We start from the raw sequence: 18351 nt of genomic DNA on the forward strand, positions 1-18351 counted from the left end.
GTGTTAGAATATTCATGCTATGCATGGGTGTTTCACTTCCTACCACATTTACCCTATGCATTAACCCATTTGTAGATGGATTCAGAGGGGAGTCCCGATCTATACTGTATAGCTCTGGGATGTCGTTTGACAGTGCGTCACTGAGCTGTGATGGAACAGTCACGCCACTTCGTAAGGCAGAACCGAGTATATCATTGACACCTGTATCAGGTACCTGCGTCTGTCCAGCCAGCCATAGGGTCAGTCTAGCTATGGGGTCTTGACTCAAGACCACCACACCATCTACAGGCCCAAGGGGAGAGAACATGGGATCTTCCGGGATTGTGTTTCCATTGGAGTAGACTGAGAGGAAGGCACTGGACATCAACTTGTCTTTGGGTTGACTGTGGGCTCCAGAGCCTGGTTGAGATTTTACAAAAGTTTGGTATTCAGTTGCTCCAGGACCAAAGTCACCAGAAAGTATGGGACTGGTACCAGGGGGGCTAGAGGGGTCAATGGGTTCAGGGCCTGAAGGCTGAGATCCCACCACAAGATCTTCATCTGCAATGACTATGCGACCAGTGCTGATCATAGCCCTGGCACCTAAAACATTGTTGGTTTGTAAACGAGGATTTATAGTTAGCCATTGCCCAAATATCTATAAATACCCACCAAATGTACCAACATTATTCAACAAAACCACTTCATATACTAACCAACATGATGGCTCTTGAGTAAGGGGCTTTTACATCTTGAACTACAGCAGTTGCATATGTCCACATTTCCACTCAGTTCTTCCCATCTGGTGGTGATTTAAAAAAAAAAAGTATATGTTAAATGAGGTGGTGGCGGCAGGGGGGGGGTGTCCCAGAGCTTTATCCGTTTGCAAATACCTTGACTGGAGCTTGTTGTAGTTGCAGGCTTTAGAACTTGAGGTGAGGCCCTTGTCTGAAATTAGCACACTACAGTGGACATACACCTTTAGGAGGAGCAGAGAAGATTAAAACTTGAGTATTCGAGTCATCACAGAAAACAGTTTTGTTACCAGCTTTGCAAGCCAACTGCCATTACCTCCAAAGGCAGTTGAGAAGTTTCCAGCCTGAAATTAACAGCATCGTCCCTCCCTGAAGCTTCAAACTGTGCCATAGCATGTTTAGGTCTATACCTGGCTGCACACCTAGAGGAGTATAACGAGTAATTATGTGACATTCTGGACCTACTAGGTGGTGGAAGTGATGCATGCCGACACATCCCAGCTTACCCTTTATTCAATATGACGACCTGCCTTGGTCGTGTTTGAGGGTCAAGGGAGGCAGAGACAAAGCAGGATTGGATGAAAAGTTGCTGGTTATAGTCAGTTTTGGCAGTGACCTGGAGATAAACCATCTGACCTCTGTGATAGATGTTGGACTGAGCTGCATGGGTCCATGATGCTGTGGAAGATTGATATTCCATAAGAAACAAACAATTTTCCATTTGTCATTTAAATATGACACTTACGGTCCATTGCTTTTATGGCCAGATCATTGTTCATGTCCATTTTGGGATGAGCCATTGAAGGGTTACTAGATGGAGTATCCGTCCTGAAAGATCAGTTTCAGATTACCACTTGAGCAACTGGAAATCAGCCATTAACAGTTTACAATGCTAAAGACGCACCTATTTGGGATACAGGAGATGGGTAAAGCGAAAGGAGTGAACCACCAGGTAAATAGGGATTTTCTGGGATTGAAATGGAGAAGGTTGGAGAACACATCCAAACCTTGGTGGACCTGTGGAGCAAAGCATTCAGAAATCATCTGCTGTGCAAATTACTGGAAAACTAGGTAGGCCTAATGATGTCGTGTAACTCTGCACACGTACCACATGATTAGTTCCACACTGGTTAAGGTGGTAAGTGAATACGAACTGGTTGTCAAGCTCTCCATTACTGTTGCAGCCATCACCCAGCTGTAATTCGTCATCACTCAATACGACCCCGTTGAATCTCTTATCGACTAGCAAAGTCATTTCAGATCCATTGCACAACACCCGGATTTGGGGGAGTTTCATGTGAGGAGGCAATTCAGCAAGCGTGTGAAAATCAGGGCTCCTGCTTCGCCGGGAACTGAAAATCGTGTCGAAAGGTTCGTCAAGCTCTCTTTTGAACGAAAAACGCAAAAAGTCTTCGAAGAAATCTGCCCGGGATAACTTCGCAACCTGCTCCTGGATGTTCGACTGAACGAGAACGGGAAGAAACGCCCCGAAAACTAAACACAAACACTGCTCTAGGAAAGTGCCCATTTTGGCCAACCAAGCTTAACGGCACCCACTTTGGCCCGGCCTTTAAAAAGGGACCATGGGGACACAGGTGCATCCGAAGGTCTAATGGGCACAGGTGGCGCTGAAGCCAATGAGGCGCGTGGGGGGGGGGGGGGGGGATCGCAGAAGTAACTATATATTTGAATACACGTCAACATGTGTCTTTAACATTAGTGCTTTGTTCAAGATTCAAAGTTGGAATGAATAAGTATGACAGATTGTATTCCACCCCGTCCTATTCACAACGGATCAATCCACGCACTGGCTGTTTATAGGTCCATGCTTTAAATTTCCGAGTATGGTTCAGAGAAAGGAGTTGGGGACGAAGAAAGAAAGAAAGAGAAAAAGAGTATTTTAAATTAAATGTTCAGCTGGGCGTGGACGGGATGTGAAACAAGTGAATTAGTTGTTTTCTTCTCGATTGAGCCTCTGTTCAGTAGTAATAGGGGGTAAATTTGCATATCTAGACAAAGTGGGCGGGGCATCATCTCAAACACCGCCCTCCGCCGTCGACCACACTCGATCCACAGGTGAGCTACGGAGGAGGGGGGTGGTGGTGAAGACGAGCGGGCGAAGGCGGGGGCGTACAACCGTGTAAAGAAATGGCGTTACAATAACTACTAGCCAAATGTGACCAGAGACCAAAGGCATCATGGTTAATTTAGGTAAGTTTAGGAGTGTTGCTTCACTGTGTTGAAGGTGCTGGAAATGAACGGCACGTTCTCCGAGTTTGACCGTGAACCAAACTTTTAGGCGTGGTCAGCACGAGCTGCAACTGCCGCGTTTAGCTGCCGCGGCTGTCGGGTTTTGTCTCCGAGTTTTTAGTTTCTAACCGAACTGTGTGCGTGATTATAATAAAGGGACATTATTTGTATTTTGACTGATTCGAGCTGCACAATGTGTTTCGGGGCTATGCTTCAACAGCTACACTGCAACAAATGGCATAAAGCTCACATCTAGGCTGACATTTCAGCAACTAGCTTAAATGTTTTGTCGAAGCTGTATAGGAACCAGTATCTGATTTAGCAGACTGATTGTTTTGAGGCTGAAGTGACTGTATGCAAAACTTGTTTTCTGCGACTCCGGGTCCAAAGTTGAGTATGTATATGAACAGTAAACAGGAAAGGCAATGGTGTGTTCAAATCATCACAAGTTTTCCAGAAGAAATGTACCGAGGGCATCAGAGGGACCATGAGCAGCCTACCTGATATCTGACACAGGTCCCTCAGGTCTGCGTTTGGCAAGTGTTTGAATACTACACCCAAGGCTTTGTCCCTTCTGTTGTCCCAGGTGGGCTCTAAACACCTTTGTGTGGTCTTCCCGCCTGAGGGAAATTGGAGTGAATTCCTAGACCTTTATTTCCCCCCACTGTCCTCCGGTTATCAGTTCTGATGGCTGTAGCATTCGTCTCGTTACACAAGTGACATTATTTACCATTTCGTGCTGGGTTCAGGGGATGTTGTAATCATTAGTTTTTCGATCCAAGTGAGTCACCTGGGCCCTTTGCTGGATGCCATACTGAGACCACAACACAGTAGGGCGGTCTTAGCTCACTCAACCTGATTTTCTTCTTTGTTGGCCTGCACAATATTAGTGTACTGTAGACACACTCATATTCCAGGTCATATTTGTCAAATTTGTACATGCACCCTTTGTTTCTCGTACCATGTTGATTTTTGTCATTCAAAGATCATGCTTGCACAGCTGCTATTTACAAAACCTTTTGACACAGATGTACTACTATATGAAAATATACTTTTTAATGATTCGGGGGGGGGGGCGTTCACCTAGGGCTATTAACTCAAAATGCTGGTATTGTAATTTAAAGGGTGTCCTTTGACTTCCTCTAGGAGTATGTTGTGCTAGCCTGAAGGACAACAAAGCCCTGATGAAGATCGGTCTTGGGCTGGTGCTGGTGGGTCATGTCAACTTTCTGCTGGGAGCACTGGTGCATGGTGCTGTGCTCAGACACATCAACGTGCACGCTCAGGCCCGAGCCATGGTGTATGCCATCTCCAATGTCATCGCTATTGTGGCTGGCCTGGTGGTGAGTGTTAAACGCTGATGGTACACTGACTCCTACAGGCCAAAAAGAGGCCATACTCTAGAGAGCCGCAGCCATGTACGTGGAGAATACACTATCAATTCGCTAAACGAGCCCAACAGTCAAAGCACAAACAATATGAAATTCATTGGATTTGTCATTAATTGATTACATGCAGTGGATACTGTTGAATGACTTCATGCCTGACTGTTGTGGGAGAGAGAGAGAGAGAGAGAGAGAGAGAGAGAGAGAGAGAGAGAGAGAGAGAGAGAGAGAGAGAGAGAGAGAGAGAGAGAGAGAATGTGTGTGTGTGTCTGTGTGTGTGTGTGTGTGTGTGTGTGTTTGTGAATTATATCCCTTCATTGTTGGTATGTTCTTGTTCTCATAAGAATATTGTAAAACGTATGAGAGACATTTTGATGTATTTTTCTGCTCAGATAAAACTTCACTCATTTATCATTGTACTACTAATTTCTGACCGATTGGATTTATTTCATGAACATGAAACATTCCCCATGTGTTTCAGGGAATCATCGGTGGAATAACAGCAATTGTCTTGTCCAAAAACAAGAGAAACAGGATTCTGGTAAGTACTGCTTCCCTCCCATCTCTGGCAGTTTCTCCCTCCTTCTCTCAAGACTCAACAGCAGCCATGTTTTGATTCTTGTCAGAACTTGTTCCTTGTTTTTAACTCTGAATGTGTGTATGTATGGCAATAAGGAAGATGGATTTTAACTCTGAATATGTGTCTGTATGGTGATAAGGAAGATGGTAATGGTATTAACAATGGTTCCATGTCATTTATATTTCTTCTTTCTTACCAAGAAGTATGATTGCTTTGAATTCTGCTCCATAGTCCTTTGTGACTTTGAATGTTTTGGCCAGGCGACTCAACAGTTACAGAGGAAATTCAGATGCCTTTTCACATAGCTACACCGTTTTGCTTTTGCTCGGACCGCAAACATTTTATAAAGCCCATTTCTATATAGTAATGTTAGATTAAACACGAGATGAATAGAAATGTAATTTGTTACACAAATGCTTTCCTGGCAGAAGTGGGTTCTGTTGCTCATCAGCTTCCTGGCAGGTCTCTTGGCAGTCGCCTCCAGCTTGGGCCTGATAGTTTCCATGGTGAAGGCCATTATACACGGGGGACGGAGCCTGCTAACACATTGCAGGTTTCCCGATGCTATTGGCTATTCCAGCATCACCAATGAATGTCCTTTTGACCCCACTCGTGTCTATGTAAGTCAAAGCATAAAGATGCCCACTTTTCCAGTCTTTAGCCAGGTGTTTAATGAGAGTAACTTGCCTTTTCCTATTTTCTACATCAGGGAACCACAATAATTCTTTGGGTGCCTCTCATCTTGATGTCTGTGGTGGAGATGGTGTTCGCCTTCCGCTGCTTTGCAGCCTGCACCAACTTCCTCCACCTCTGTCCATGCAGGAGAAAACCTATAAATGCTCGAAGAGTAAGTTGCATCATTCACCTGTTCGTGAACAGTGTCATCACTAGATGCCTGTATGATCCATGTCTGGTTGTGTGTTCTGTGTACGAGAGAACACATTTATGTCACCTGCAATATGTTAATAAATGACTTATGTAATCTTCCAGGTGCGCATTCAGAGACCCAGAGAAACCCCATCATCACCTCCTCCAGCATCAGAGCCAGAGCCAGAGGTTGCAGAGCAGCACGAGTTGTTGAATTGTGATGCTTCGGGAGAACAGAGTGATTGGCTCTGAAGTAAAAAAACAAACATACCTAATGATAGGTTGAAAACTGGCGGGGCCCAAACGGCAATCATAAAATGGACTGTTCTCTAACATGGGTACCTAATCTCCAGCAGGTTGTATCGGGTTTGAGTGATGCCCCTTGTTACAATTAATGAACTACCAAAAACAGATGTTCTTGGACTTCATTTGAAAATCTGTTAAGATCTTCCTTTGTACAAAGGGAAGATAGGATTTTTTAACGAACAGTATATACCTTTTTTTATTTTTTCTTGAACTAACAATATGCTTGTTACTACTGCCTTAGACAAGTCATTGAGTGACCATTAAAGCTAGTGTTCCATCCATCCATTATCCAAACCGCTTATCCTGCTCTCGGGGTCATGGGGATGCTGGAGCCTATCCCAGCAGTCATTGGGCAGCAGGCGGGGAGACCCCCTGGACAGGCCACCAGGCCATCACAGGGCCGACACACACACCTAAGGACAATTTCGTATGGTCGATTCACCTGACCTGCATGTCCTTGGACTGTGGGAGGAAACCAGAGCACCCAGAGGAAACCCATGCAAAGCTAGTGTTATCATTGCAAACTTTTTTTCTGTCAATTTAAAAACCAGTACTTAATATTTAAACAGAATAAGGAATTCGTCCATGTAGGCAATTGTCTTAGGAGAAGCTAACAATTTTTGTCCATTTTTAAGTTGCATGTTTTTCCTTGTGGTGTATTTTATTTTGAACCATGTTTTAATGGAACTAGTACAGATTTTAAAACAATCATCTTAACATTTTACAACAGTTTTTATTGTTTGAAAAGAGGTCAATATAGACTGGGCTCTGTCAGATTTATATGAAGATGGCAAGCACTCTTGTGGAGCATGTTTTTTGTAATGTTTGCAGAATGAAATATGTACAACTATGGAGGAGCTCTGGCCTGCCTCCCATTTTACAGGCATACTGTGTGATGCATTAAACATTAAACTCCTAATTCACCCTTTGCTAAGCCACGCCCCGAAACTCAGACTGGCCAGTCACAGCGCAGCATAGGACAGAGGTCTGACACTTTCATGGCGGCGCTCTGTTGACTTCGATGCAAAAGTTTTAAGATTTTCTTAATTTTCGAGCTGGTTTTGGAAGGAGATGTACGGTTTTTTCCCCCCTTTCCAAAATCAAAATCAAACCCTGAAAAGTGTAGGCTGTGGATAAAGCTATGTGGATGTCCTCAAATCCAGTTGAACCCCTCAAAGATCAACAAGCACAGCTTTGTCTGCTCCAAGGTAAGTAATTACTTATATTAACCGTAAAATAATGTTAAAGCTTGACGGACTTAGCAACAGTAACGAAGGGGGGGGCCTTAGCAAAGGGTCAATTGCAGTGAAAGCTTGGCTTCTAACAGAATCTTAACACTGCAGGGGTTCATTGCCATGAGGATAGATTTACATATTTTTCAGAGATGACATTTTTAAAACACCCATCCAAAATTAGTATATAAAAACATTTCCTAATACACTGTTGTGGGTGCACAAGTTTTTAAGACCTTTTGAATCATTCTAACTAAATAGGACCTACAGTAAGAAACATGCTTCAATTATAAATCCAAAAGGCACAGGACGAAGCACAAAAAAAGTTGCCAGAAAATCTGAATTAAATAATTTAAATCCAATACAGGATGTATCAAAACCTTGTGTGTGCTAGACTATTTTTTATTGACCACATGCCTGCTTGTCAACAGGAAAGCAGGTTTCTTAGTGTAAAAAGATTAAAGACAAAGAGCCAAACACTAACAGAACCACTATCGGTAACACTTTCTATGAAGCTTGCATCTATAACGCCTTATAAGCATCTATAATGCCCTATAAACATCTGTAACAGCCATACTTTCCTATAATGTGTATTACAATGACTAACGGCTATGGTTGAAGCCTGAAATAGCACTGAAGTCTCATTATGCATCTCTACAAAAGAAGTTGGCTATGATGCATTGACATTTGACAGATAAACAGGCCAATGATGACATTTATAATGCATAAATCCGTTTTAAATTGATAATGTATCATAAATGTGGTTGTGAGAGCGTATACATGGTTATAATGAATCTTACGACTTATAGCTACACTTAAAGGGCGTTATAGAGGCTTATAGGGCATTATAGATGCAAGCTTCATTGAAAATGTTACCCCACTATCAAACATACAAAAACAATACTTATAAAAACACTCAGTCCATGAATGGCAATATTCTGAAGGTGTCTTCAAAAAACATTTAGATCCCGTCCCATATTGAGAGGACTAGGGTCTGTCAAATGTATGATCCTTTATGGATTTCCATTGCAGCAGCCTGGAAAGATGCAAGGTCTGAAAACTTCTTTTCAGATCCATTGTGAACAGTTGTACTGGCGCCTTTAGGTGGGGTGGGACCATCAAGGCGTCTTGGACTCCTCCTTTGGCCTAAAGGATCCAGAATAATGAAACCGTTAATGTTCCACAACCATTTCCCCCCTTGACAATTCGGTGAAAAAGTGTGTGGAATGTTTTGTTTTTTTCCTCACTTTGACGTGTCCATCTTCTCCTCCTCTGGCACCTTTTCTTCTTCATTTACCTCTGCAATAAAAAGACAATCAATTGCCATTCTTGTAATATGACACCCTATCGGAAAGGCAGTTGGTTTGACATGAGACTTAAAAATCATAAACAGTCCTCAAATCTAAACCTCTTCTGAATTCTACATACAAATGAAGTGAATAAGATGGAATGTGAAAGAAAATATTAGATACCTTTTTTCTCCTCCTCACCTTTCTTCTCTTTCTCTTCTGCCTCCTTTTCTCCCTCTGTCTTAACACGCTTTGCTTTCTTGAAGCTGGTTACATTTCTGCGGCCTCCCTCACCCTCGTCTTCCGAGTCAGAGAACTCTTCGTCGCACGCTATCCTTTTGTCGTGGGCACGGACTTGACAAGAATGAAGGAAGGATGAATTAAACCTAGGCACGCCACTCGTCTACGAGGACAACAAAACTGCAAGATGCAGTGTCCGCATGCATAAGGTCTTACTGGAGATACGTTTGTTCGGGTCCTCCTCCTCCTCATCCCCACTGTCCTCGTGCACGGCATCCTCTGGGATAGCCTGCATCTGAACTCCTGGCGCATGGGGCAGCATACGCAGGTTCTCAAACAGACGCTGCCTATGGAAAAATGGAACACAGGTTGCACATACTAACCTTTATAAAGCAAAGATAGATTCAGTTTTCTCCTTAGTCGAAAAAAATTCTCTCTTGCTCTCTCTCTCTCTCTCTCTCTATATATATATATACACACACACACACATATATATATATCGAGAGAGAGAGAGAGAGAGAGAGAGAGAGAGAGAGAGAGAGAGAGAGAGAGAGAGAGAGAGAGAGCGCGTGGTTTTTTTTCCCCGGAAACAATCAATGGTGTTGGTAAGAGTGCTTAACAAATAAGGAGCAAAATAATCCAGTGATTCAAGTTAATTCTTTATGAGACAGTACAAGCCTGTTTCATGATTACACACACACACACATATCATAACTCTGCTACTGTATAATCCATGGTAAAAAAAAGACTTGTTATAATTACATGCATGAAAACAATTCATTTGAATGACAGAGGGGGGAAAAAAGGACTCACTTGATCTTTTCCAAATAGTCATTGGTGTTTTGGTTGGTCATGTTGGAGGGGCTGATGTGGAGCTTAAAGTCCGGCCCAAAGTACTCAAAGTAGTCATTGTATGGGAGCTCTGGAGAGATTATGTCAGATATCAATACATTTATCACTGCTTGCAAACAAATAATCTCTTTGGTTGCATGAGGCCACTCAATTGTTATTTCAGCACAATGGCACAAATTCTGTCCAATTCTAACTGGTGACATTTTACCATCCTGTGTCCAACTGCTCCAAACTGTTGAGTCTTTGATAACGGCATGTTAAAATACTTCTGCTGTTAAAAGCACGCATTTTTTTTGGTATTTATAGTATAATGTTATCGTAGAATGATAAAACAAATTAAGAAAAATATGTACAAGAACTCACCATTGGGGATGGAGGAGTCCAGTGCTACAGCCGTCTCGTATGTCCAGCAGCGAGCCACATTCCGGATAGTGTAGCCGCCTCCACCCAGCATCAGCAGGGGTAGGTTGAAACTCTTCATGTACTCCACACACTTAGCATGGCCTGAGTAGAAGATAATTTGAATGTAATGGGATTTATCCTTCCAGGATACTTAATAAAGTATATCCTCGAAATGTTGTGGGAATAACAGAACTAACCGACAAGAATATCAAATTGTCCACATCACCCTAAAAACTACATGGAGAAGACAGTGACTTGATTGGTACACAGAGGCTAGTGTCGTTTGATGTAGAATACATAGCCTGAATGTAGTTCTAGCTTCATGTTCCAGCACAACTATTTGTGGCACATGTGCTTGTTTGCATCATGGCTGCACCTTGAATGCTCAAGGATGCAGACATTTAAATAACCAAAAATGGGACTTTAAACTGCGCCCCCCCCCCCCCAAAAAAAAAGAAAAAGAAAATCCATCCGACATGGGTTTAGCCCATGTTACCTCCAAGCCGGAGGTAACATGGGGATTCGAACCGGCGAGCCCCGTGTTGGTAGGCAACGGAATAGACCGCCACGCCACTCAGACGCCCCGTTTTTACTTTTTTATGTAGAGTACCATACATCACTGAGTGGTAAAGGTTTTCTAACATCCAAAATGTTAGACCGTAAGCAACTGGTGCAGAAAGCGCTGAAGGTGGTTTTCCGGGACATCTTCAATCTCCTCGACAACTTCCTGATCAAGAACGATGAGATGCAGCACGAGAGCCAAGGTGTTCTGCCTGAAGACGAAGGGCGACTACTACTGTTACCGGGCCGAGGTGGCCATGGGGGAGAAGCGGGCCACCGTTGTGGAGTCCTTCGAAAAGTCATACAGCGAGGCCCACAAGATCAGCAAGGGGGACATACACAGCCCACCCACCCCATCCGCCTGGGCTTGGCTCTCAACTACTCCGTCTTCTACTATGAAATGAAGAATGCCCCTAAGCAAAACTGCTACCTGGCCAAGACCTCTGTCAACGATGCCATCGCCGAGCACGACAGCCTCAAAGATGAATCCTCTCTCATGCGTGTGCGCGTGTGTATATGTGTGTGTGTGAATTAATTGTAAAGTGCTTTGAGTGGCTGTTGCAGCTAGAAAAGCGCTATATAAAATGCAACTTCATTGACTGATTGATTGAGTATACAATATTTGTGGTGGCCATCTGTCAAGCCATGTCTTATTCAATGTGCTATGTCTTGACTTTTGTTTTTGTTAAGTTTGAAGTAGAGTAACAGCTGTACAAACCACTAAAAATGAATTGTTCATGCTGCATATTTGTTTATTTACTTGTACTTTGACTAGTGCATCTGCTGGTCATCTCGCTCTTTTTCACGACAGTTGAGATGAGACATGAAGAATCAGACTGGTTAGTCTTCAAGGGTGAAACCCTCAATCTCTCCCCTGTATCCTAGTGTGACTAGGCTCAAGACAGCAGGCAAGACCGATCATTAAGACCAGTCTTTAAGTCTGAACAATCTGCATCGGCAAAGACTGGTTCAGTTGCAAAATGTAGAGCTGTCTTTAGCTCGACAAAAGCAGTGACAAATACACACCATAAGTTCACCTATTTGCTATATAATTTGACACATACAGGGAATTTCCCTTGGTTGGTTGCTCACATTAAACACACAGCATGCAACATGACCACAAAATAGCATATCTTTTTTTTTTTAAGAAGCCAAGGGACATAAAATAGAAATAGATGAGAAACCAGTGTCAATGAAATCAGAGTCTTCATGTCTTTACCTTTGATAGTGAGGTTAAAGCAGCCAAGCCTGTCTCCTGATAAAGAATCAGCTCCACACTGGAGAACCACAGCACTGGGCTGGTACATCTCCATCACTTTGGCCATGATCTACACACATACAAACAAAAATATAGTGAGGTTAAAGCAGCCAAGCCTGCCTCCTGATAAAGGCTCAGTTCCACACTGGAGAACCACAGCACTGGGCTGGTACATCTCCGTTACTTTGGCCATGATCTACACACATACAAACAAAAACAACCGCTATCAATTAGGGTTGGGTACCGAAACCCGGTATTAAATAGGCACCGGTGCTAATTTATTAAAGCCTATAGTATTGATAAGATCCAACATTAACGGTTCTGCTATTGGTATTGGAGAAATAAAGAAAATAAATTTCCCATTTATTTAGGCTACATAAACCATATCTTGCACCTTTTACCTCATCAACTCAGTTTGTAATTCGCAATAAGATTAAGAAATGTGTCTATGATGCATTTTTGCTATTCCCAATCCAGAAGAGAGATCTCGCTCTCTCTCAAAGCATGTGTATGTGCGAGCCAAGGGGCGGGGCCAGCTCTCTCGTACGCATGCACAGCACACACAGAGTCTGGTTTTAGTGACAATAGCGGAGAGAACTAATCGGTCAAACGTTTGTTGGTTATACGTCACTAGAGTCGATGCTGACAATGCTTGTTGCCCAGAAGTGCAACAAGTCTTTTGCATGTAAGGGCAGAAACACAATCTTTCAAAACATCTAGCGATGTTTCCTAGTTATGTAATGTATGCTAGCAGCCTAGAGCCCACAGAGTTAACTAAATTATACAAACATGGGTTAGTGGGTTAGTGATTAAAAGTAATGCTGTCTAGACATGAGAAAAATAAAGCAATGTTAATTCTGTATTGAATTTGTTTCGTTTTTTTTCTTTAAAAATTAACAAAAAGAACCAATAGGAGTATCGTTGAAGTACCGAATCGATAAGCAGTATCAGTAAGAGTAGTAGTACTATTAAAATCGTAACGATACCCATCCCTACTATGAATACCACTGCTGTGCAGCATTGGCGGTTTAAATAAAGCTGAATTCAACTGTGAACATGAAACAAGAGGATTGCATTTACTCACAGGTTTGAATATAGCCTCATATGACTCATCATCAATCCCATCCCTCAGTGGATAATTCACAGCGTAGTATTTACCCTTTCCTGCACCAATGTCCTGCAGAGGGCAAGAAAAAAAAATCAGACCACTGACCTGATTCATAATGTGATTATGACAATATATCACAGGCTGTTATTAATAAGCCTTACCCTAAGGTCTCCAGTACCAGGGAAGTACTCGCCATACTTGTGAAAGGACACGGTCATGACACGGTCTGTGGTGTAGAAAGCCTCTTCCACACCATCCCCATGGTGGATGTCAATGTCTATGTAGAGAACTCTCTGGTGGTATCTACATTAAGGTGACAAACACCAATGTTATTCCAGTGATGGTTAAAAAGGTGCTATGTGTAACTTTACTTGAATTCTGATGTCTAATGTTCAGCTATGTGGATAACAACAACAAATCAGAGGCAAGACATTTAAATAGACTGCAGATAGACAACACATTGGCTGACATCTGTAATGTTTGAATGGCCTCAGTAGATATTGTTTTCTACAACTGCAGCATATTTTGTTGAAGACGGTAAGTGTAGTTTTTTGGGGGCAAGGGTCAAACACCAAGAACAACTCAAAAGACCAAGTTCCTGTGTTTCTGAATGCAGGAATCTGGGTGGTGGAAGTTGTACATTGTCAATTTCAGTTAGTACCATTAAGCAACAGCATGCTGATATTTACAAGTCATATTATCCACCAGGAAAGAAAATATTACACACAGCACTTTTAAAAGACTCTCAGCAGCGACTTATTGCTTTTTAAAAGACTTGGTTGATTGTTGGAAAATTTGCTGGGGAAAAAACCCACAAAAAAAAACCAAAAAACCAAAACATGTTTTTCTGACAAATTTGCTCAACCAGTCAACCGCCAAGTGATGCTAGAATTATAACAATTTGTTCACTGTGCTACTTTTTTCTCCTATCCACCAGATACACCTAAACATGAGGGTGACAACACATCAAATTGCACATAACACAAATGGGAAAACATCTACAAGCAACACTTGAACACAGTAAACATTACAACCGATGAATAATAAATCACAATAGCAATTTTGGCAGTGCATGCTGGGCAACAGTGCCAGCTACTGTCCCCTTGTTGCCAGACACGTTCCGTTGCTAGGGACTCACTGTCACTGTTCACTGTCAGTGTTAAACAGGAGAAGTTGAGAGATGACCATGTTTTTTTTTTTTTTTTTTACAAGACCCAACATCAAGTGTAAGGCTGCAACAATAGCATCTTACCACATCAGTCATGTTCTTGCTAAGCATAAGAAATCTTTCAAGGACAGCAAAGTTGTTAAAGAGGTGTTTATTGAAGCTGCAGATGCACTCGTCAGTGATTTAAAAAATAAAAACGGATATCGTGGCTGTCATTAAGGATGTGCAATTATCCTGGAATACCGTTACACAGCAATAAGAGGGATTGGCAGAGGATTCTGATGAAGCAACCGGAGAAGGACACTGACACATGCGAGTGTTTTTCCCTCCAGTTTGAGGAGTCGACCAATATGGTGGATGTGGCACAGTTAGGCATTTTCATTAGAATGGTTTTTGGAGACATGACTCCATTTTGCCACTGAAAGTGCACACTTGAGGCGAAGGTATTTTCCACGTTCATGGAATTTGATAACAACAATCAACTGCCCATTTTTAGGCTCATCCCCAGCACAACTGATGGTGCTCCAGCAATAGTAGCCGCATTAGTGGATTCACCGTATCATGCAAAGAAAGCAAATCTTTCCCAGACCATTGTATAATTCACAAAGAAGCTATGTAGGAAGATTTTAAACATGAAACAAGTGATGGATATTGCAATGAAGATTGAGTTCCTGTGTGTTCCGTTCAAGCTAGGCGTCTACAGAGAAGGCTCTTCTGTGCATACTTGGAGGAGACGGGTGTGGAAGGTGGCTGAGCACAGGTACATTTTTGTCAAGATTCAGTGAGCTGTTGGCAGAAATCAAAGAATTTCTGAAGCTGTCAAAACATACAGAATATACACAGCCAGAGGACAAACCAGTGGCTTTTCGATTTAGCGTTCCTCACCGATCTCACTAACCTGCTCAATAAACTTAATTTAGAGCTGCAGGGCACGGATAAACATGTAATCAACATGATCAGTTCAGTGAACACATTTAAAAGCAAGCCACAACTGCTGTCAAGTAGGCTGCTACGCCATGACCTGCATAACTTTCCTCACATGCAGGCAGAACTGCATCAGGGTAAACACATTGAGCAGCTTGACAGTGGACGTTATGAGGAGCAGGTTCAAAGTATCTTGTCAGAGTTTGAGAAGCACTTTACTAACTTTGTATCCATTGAGCCTATTACCAGCTATCTGTGTTTTCCATTTGGTGCAGGTATTGATGTGGATTGCATTGCTTCCAAAGTAGTATCACTGTTCCGCCTGGACAGCTCTGCTATGGAGAATGAGATTCTAACACTTCAAATGACATTGAGATAAAATCCAGGGCAACACTTGGCATGAATGGAGAGTTCTGGGAGCTACTGCTGGGACAAAAGTATCCCAACCTAAGAAGATGTGCTTTGAACTTGACAGCACTTTTTGGATCAACCTATTTGCGTGAATCTGCGTGAATCTGCTTTTTCTCACACAAAGCCCATCAAGTCCAAGTACAAATCCACAATGACAGATGACCACCTTGTGCCCTGCCTAAGGCTCGCACACAGCTCCCCCCTGACTATGAGACACTAGCTGCCTCATCCCAGTGCCAGCAGTCCCACTAAGGTAGAGAAATACATTTATTTCCACTTTTTCAACTCAGAGAATTACATTTTATATCTGGATTATTTTCTGTTTGCTGTGTGCATATTAAATACATACATAGGCTACCGGTAATAGCTACGGCTCCATATTTAGACTGGTTGATCTCAGCAGGCTGCCAACTGTATGAGTAGTTCTTGGTTCAAATAAGGTTGGGAACCCCTGATCTAGTCTAGTACATCATATCCACACAAACATTCAGGCATCATTGGAAGGAAAACTATGATCGTCCACCACCTTCTAAATATCTACAACAAGCAATTACCTATACAGCAAACAACTCCTGCATTTAAAACAAGACTACTTGTGTAGCTGTGATCGGGCTATTGTACTTACTTCAGTAACTCTAAAATAGCGAGAACAATGTCGTTGACGTAGCAAAACCCCGAGGCCTCTGATTTCTTGGCATGATGCAAACCTCCGGCCCAGTTGATAGCTATGTCAGTCTGCTGTTTGTTCAGTTTCACCGCACCAGCTGGGACACAGTGAGGAGAACGGGATTAAGACGCTGCTCAGTATTACTTAAGGATAAATCTGGTTATGGGTACAGTATTTTTTTGACATGGCACAATTGAGCAGCATGCAAAAATTAATATTACCGACAGAACCCCCAGTTGACAGCTGGCAGAACTCAAATAAGCCGTCAAATACCGGACAATCCTCACCCACATTAACTGTAGAGTAAGAAAGTAAGTGTTAAGGACATTGATGTTTCTCACATTAAGACTTGAACAACCAACTTCTTGAGTTGATAAGACAAAACACCATATCTATGTCAAGCACCCCTTTGGTCAAACTTACATCGCTGCATTTGTTTGCTGTATTCTGACATGTTGTCTGGCCGGATGGAACGCAAGAATTTGATGTAGTCATCACTGTGATACTTGGTCATTTCCTCACCATTGGCTTTATGGGGGCGCTGAAACAGAGCAGTTAGCTTAGTCCCTATAATTTACAGAAACTGATACTCAAGTATATACCGATTTGACCGGCTAAGCAACTTTGTTACATTTTTATCGTTAATAACACTGTACTGTTACATACATATATCTCCATCTTTCTGTAGAGTCCATAATTGAGCAACAAGTTATGCGTCATGCGAATTCGATGAGGCTTCATGGGGTGCCCCTGACCATAGTAATAATTCCCGACGTCTCCTGGAACATGGACAGGGAAGAAGCTATTAGTTTTTTCCCCTCCAAGATTTAAACAAAGGCAAACATCAATAATGACAAATCATCTGTGGTAATCATCTGACAGTGACCATAACAAGGGTTTATCATGCATCAAGGGGAATGTGGGTTAAAGAATTCACCAAATCAGTTACACGTATGAAGGTCCTAAGCAAGCAAAGGACCTCTTCCTCCTCCAGCCAGTAATCTGGTTCATCATTTTATTTGACCTTTGGGAATCTAACCCAACCCCCTAGGCTAAAATTATTTAACTTTGAATTAAAAACCACTATACTGGTGTCAACGAAATGGGTTACACCAAGTTTAGAACCAACTAGAATGTCACGCTGAAGAGGTGACCCAATTGCCATCTTCATCTAAAAAAAATTCTTAACATCTGCTTTTCTTATAATTGTTATTATGCTTTCTTTGTTCTAGTTTGTTAGTTTTTTTATGATGTAATATTGTGGCTAGTGATTCCTACTATTTAGAGGTCCATGAATAAGTCATCCTGGGGTTACTTTTCTCCCTGCCGTTTACTACAGCTATTTTCCTGATGTTTTTTTTTGTCCATAAATGCTGCATTAAAATGGAAGGAAAAATGAATAATAATGACGAACTACTTTCACCCACTTTGCTAGCTGGCAACTAGCTGCATGCAACTACCAACGTCGACCGGTAAGCGAGCTGAGTAAAAGAAAACTTCCAATATAGAGTGTGTAATCGGGGTTAATTAGCAAATGTTGCCAAATAACAAGCATTGGTCCCCTGCATCGAGCTGAGTACCGCTACACACAGGGAAGTGTGACGCGAGCTAGCTAGCACGTTATGCTCATGTTAGCTAAACAGCTTGCCATCAAAGTCAGCAAGCCATGAAACAACCGGGACCGTTTCTGTAAACACATCCGAAGGTGGATGTGTTGACGGACCGCTTTAAAGTAGCGACAGGACTCACCATCATAGTAGTAGCAAACTTTTTTCTTTGTTCCTTGGGAGCTCAGCGCCATTTTGGTGCCGCAGCGCGCCGTGTACAACAGCGACAAACTGACCGGAAGGGAAAAAAAACCGTTTGTTGCCTGTACGGCAATCGGCAAGGGACAAAACCAAAATGACAAAAAGCAATCCTGTTTTCTTATCGATTTTATTGGCGGTTGGCATCCGTAATATTGCATTACCGCCACCTACTGAAATGTAACAGCTTAACAGTACTAATTATTTACATTGTACACCCAAACTTGATCCCATTCATGACACTTGCCGTTCTTTAACCCAGACCCAGTTTGAGTTGACGCAGATTCTTCCCTCAGTGTAACATCCGGATAT

At 42.4% G+C, this 18351-nt stretch overlaps 2 protein-coding genes across 3 annotated transcripts; one reads left to right on the forward strand and one right to left on the reverse strand.

The window, feature by feature from the left end:
- Positions 1–2815: 2815 nt before the first annotated feature.
- On the forward strand, positions 2816–6089 carry tmem54a (transmembrane protein 54a). The gene is made up of 6 exons (XM_056295525.1): positions 2816–2945; positions 4131–4327; positions 4851–4910; positions 5378–5569; positions 5659–5796; positions 5940–6089. Exons 1-6 carry the CDS (start codon positions 2933–2935, stop codon positions 6066–6068), a joined length of 729 nt encoding a protein of 242 aa, XP_056151500.1. The 5' UTR covers positions 2816–2932; the 3' UTR covers positions 6069–6089.
- Positions 6090–8359: 2270 nt separating this feature from the next.
- Positions 8360–18067, reverse strand: LOC130126146 (probable histone deacetylase 1-B). 2 transcript variants are annotated; one of them, XM_056295524.1, is made up of 14 exons: positions 17984–18067; positions 16901–17013; positions 16658–16775; positions 16456–16530; positions 16193–16331; positions 13226–13367; positions 13041–13133; positions 11918–12026; positions 10099–10239; positions 9697–9805; positions 9100–9230; positions 8845–8997; positions 8602–8653; positions 8360–8500 (listed from the first exon to the last, which is right to left on the reverse strand). In XM_056295524.1, exons 1-14 carry the CDS (start codon positions 18033–18035, stop codon positions 8473–8475), a joined length of 1455 nt encoding a protein of 484 aa, XP_056151499.1. In that variant the 5' UTR covers positions 18036–18067; the 3' UTR covers positions 8360–8472. The 2 variants fall into 2 exon arrangements, with proteins under 2 accessions (XP_056151499.1, XP_056151498.1); XM_056295523.1 differs by having other exon boundaries at positions 8827–8997.
- Positions 18068–18351: the final 284 nt, after the last annotated feature.

This window comes from Lampris incognitus, chromosome 16 (assembly GCF_029633865.1).
Source record: "Lampris incognitus isolate fLamInc1 chromosome 16, fLamInc1.hap2, whole genome shotgun sequence".
In the NCBI taxonomy this organism is placed as follows: Eukaryota; Metazoa; Chordata; class Actinopteri; order Lampriformes; family Lampridae; genus Lampris; species Lampris incognitus.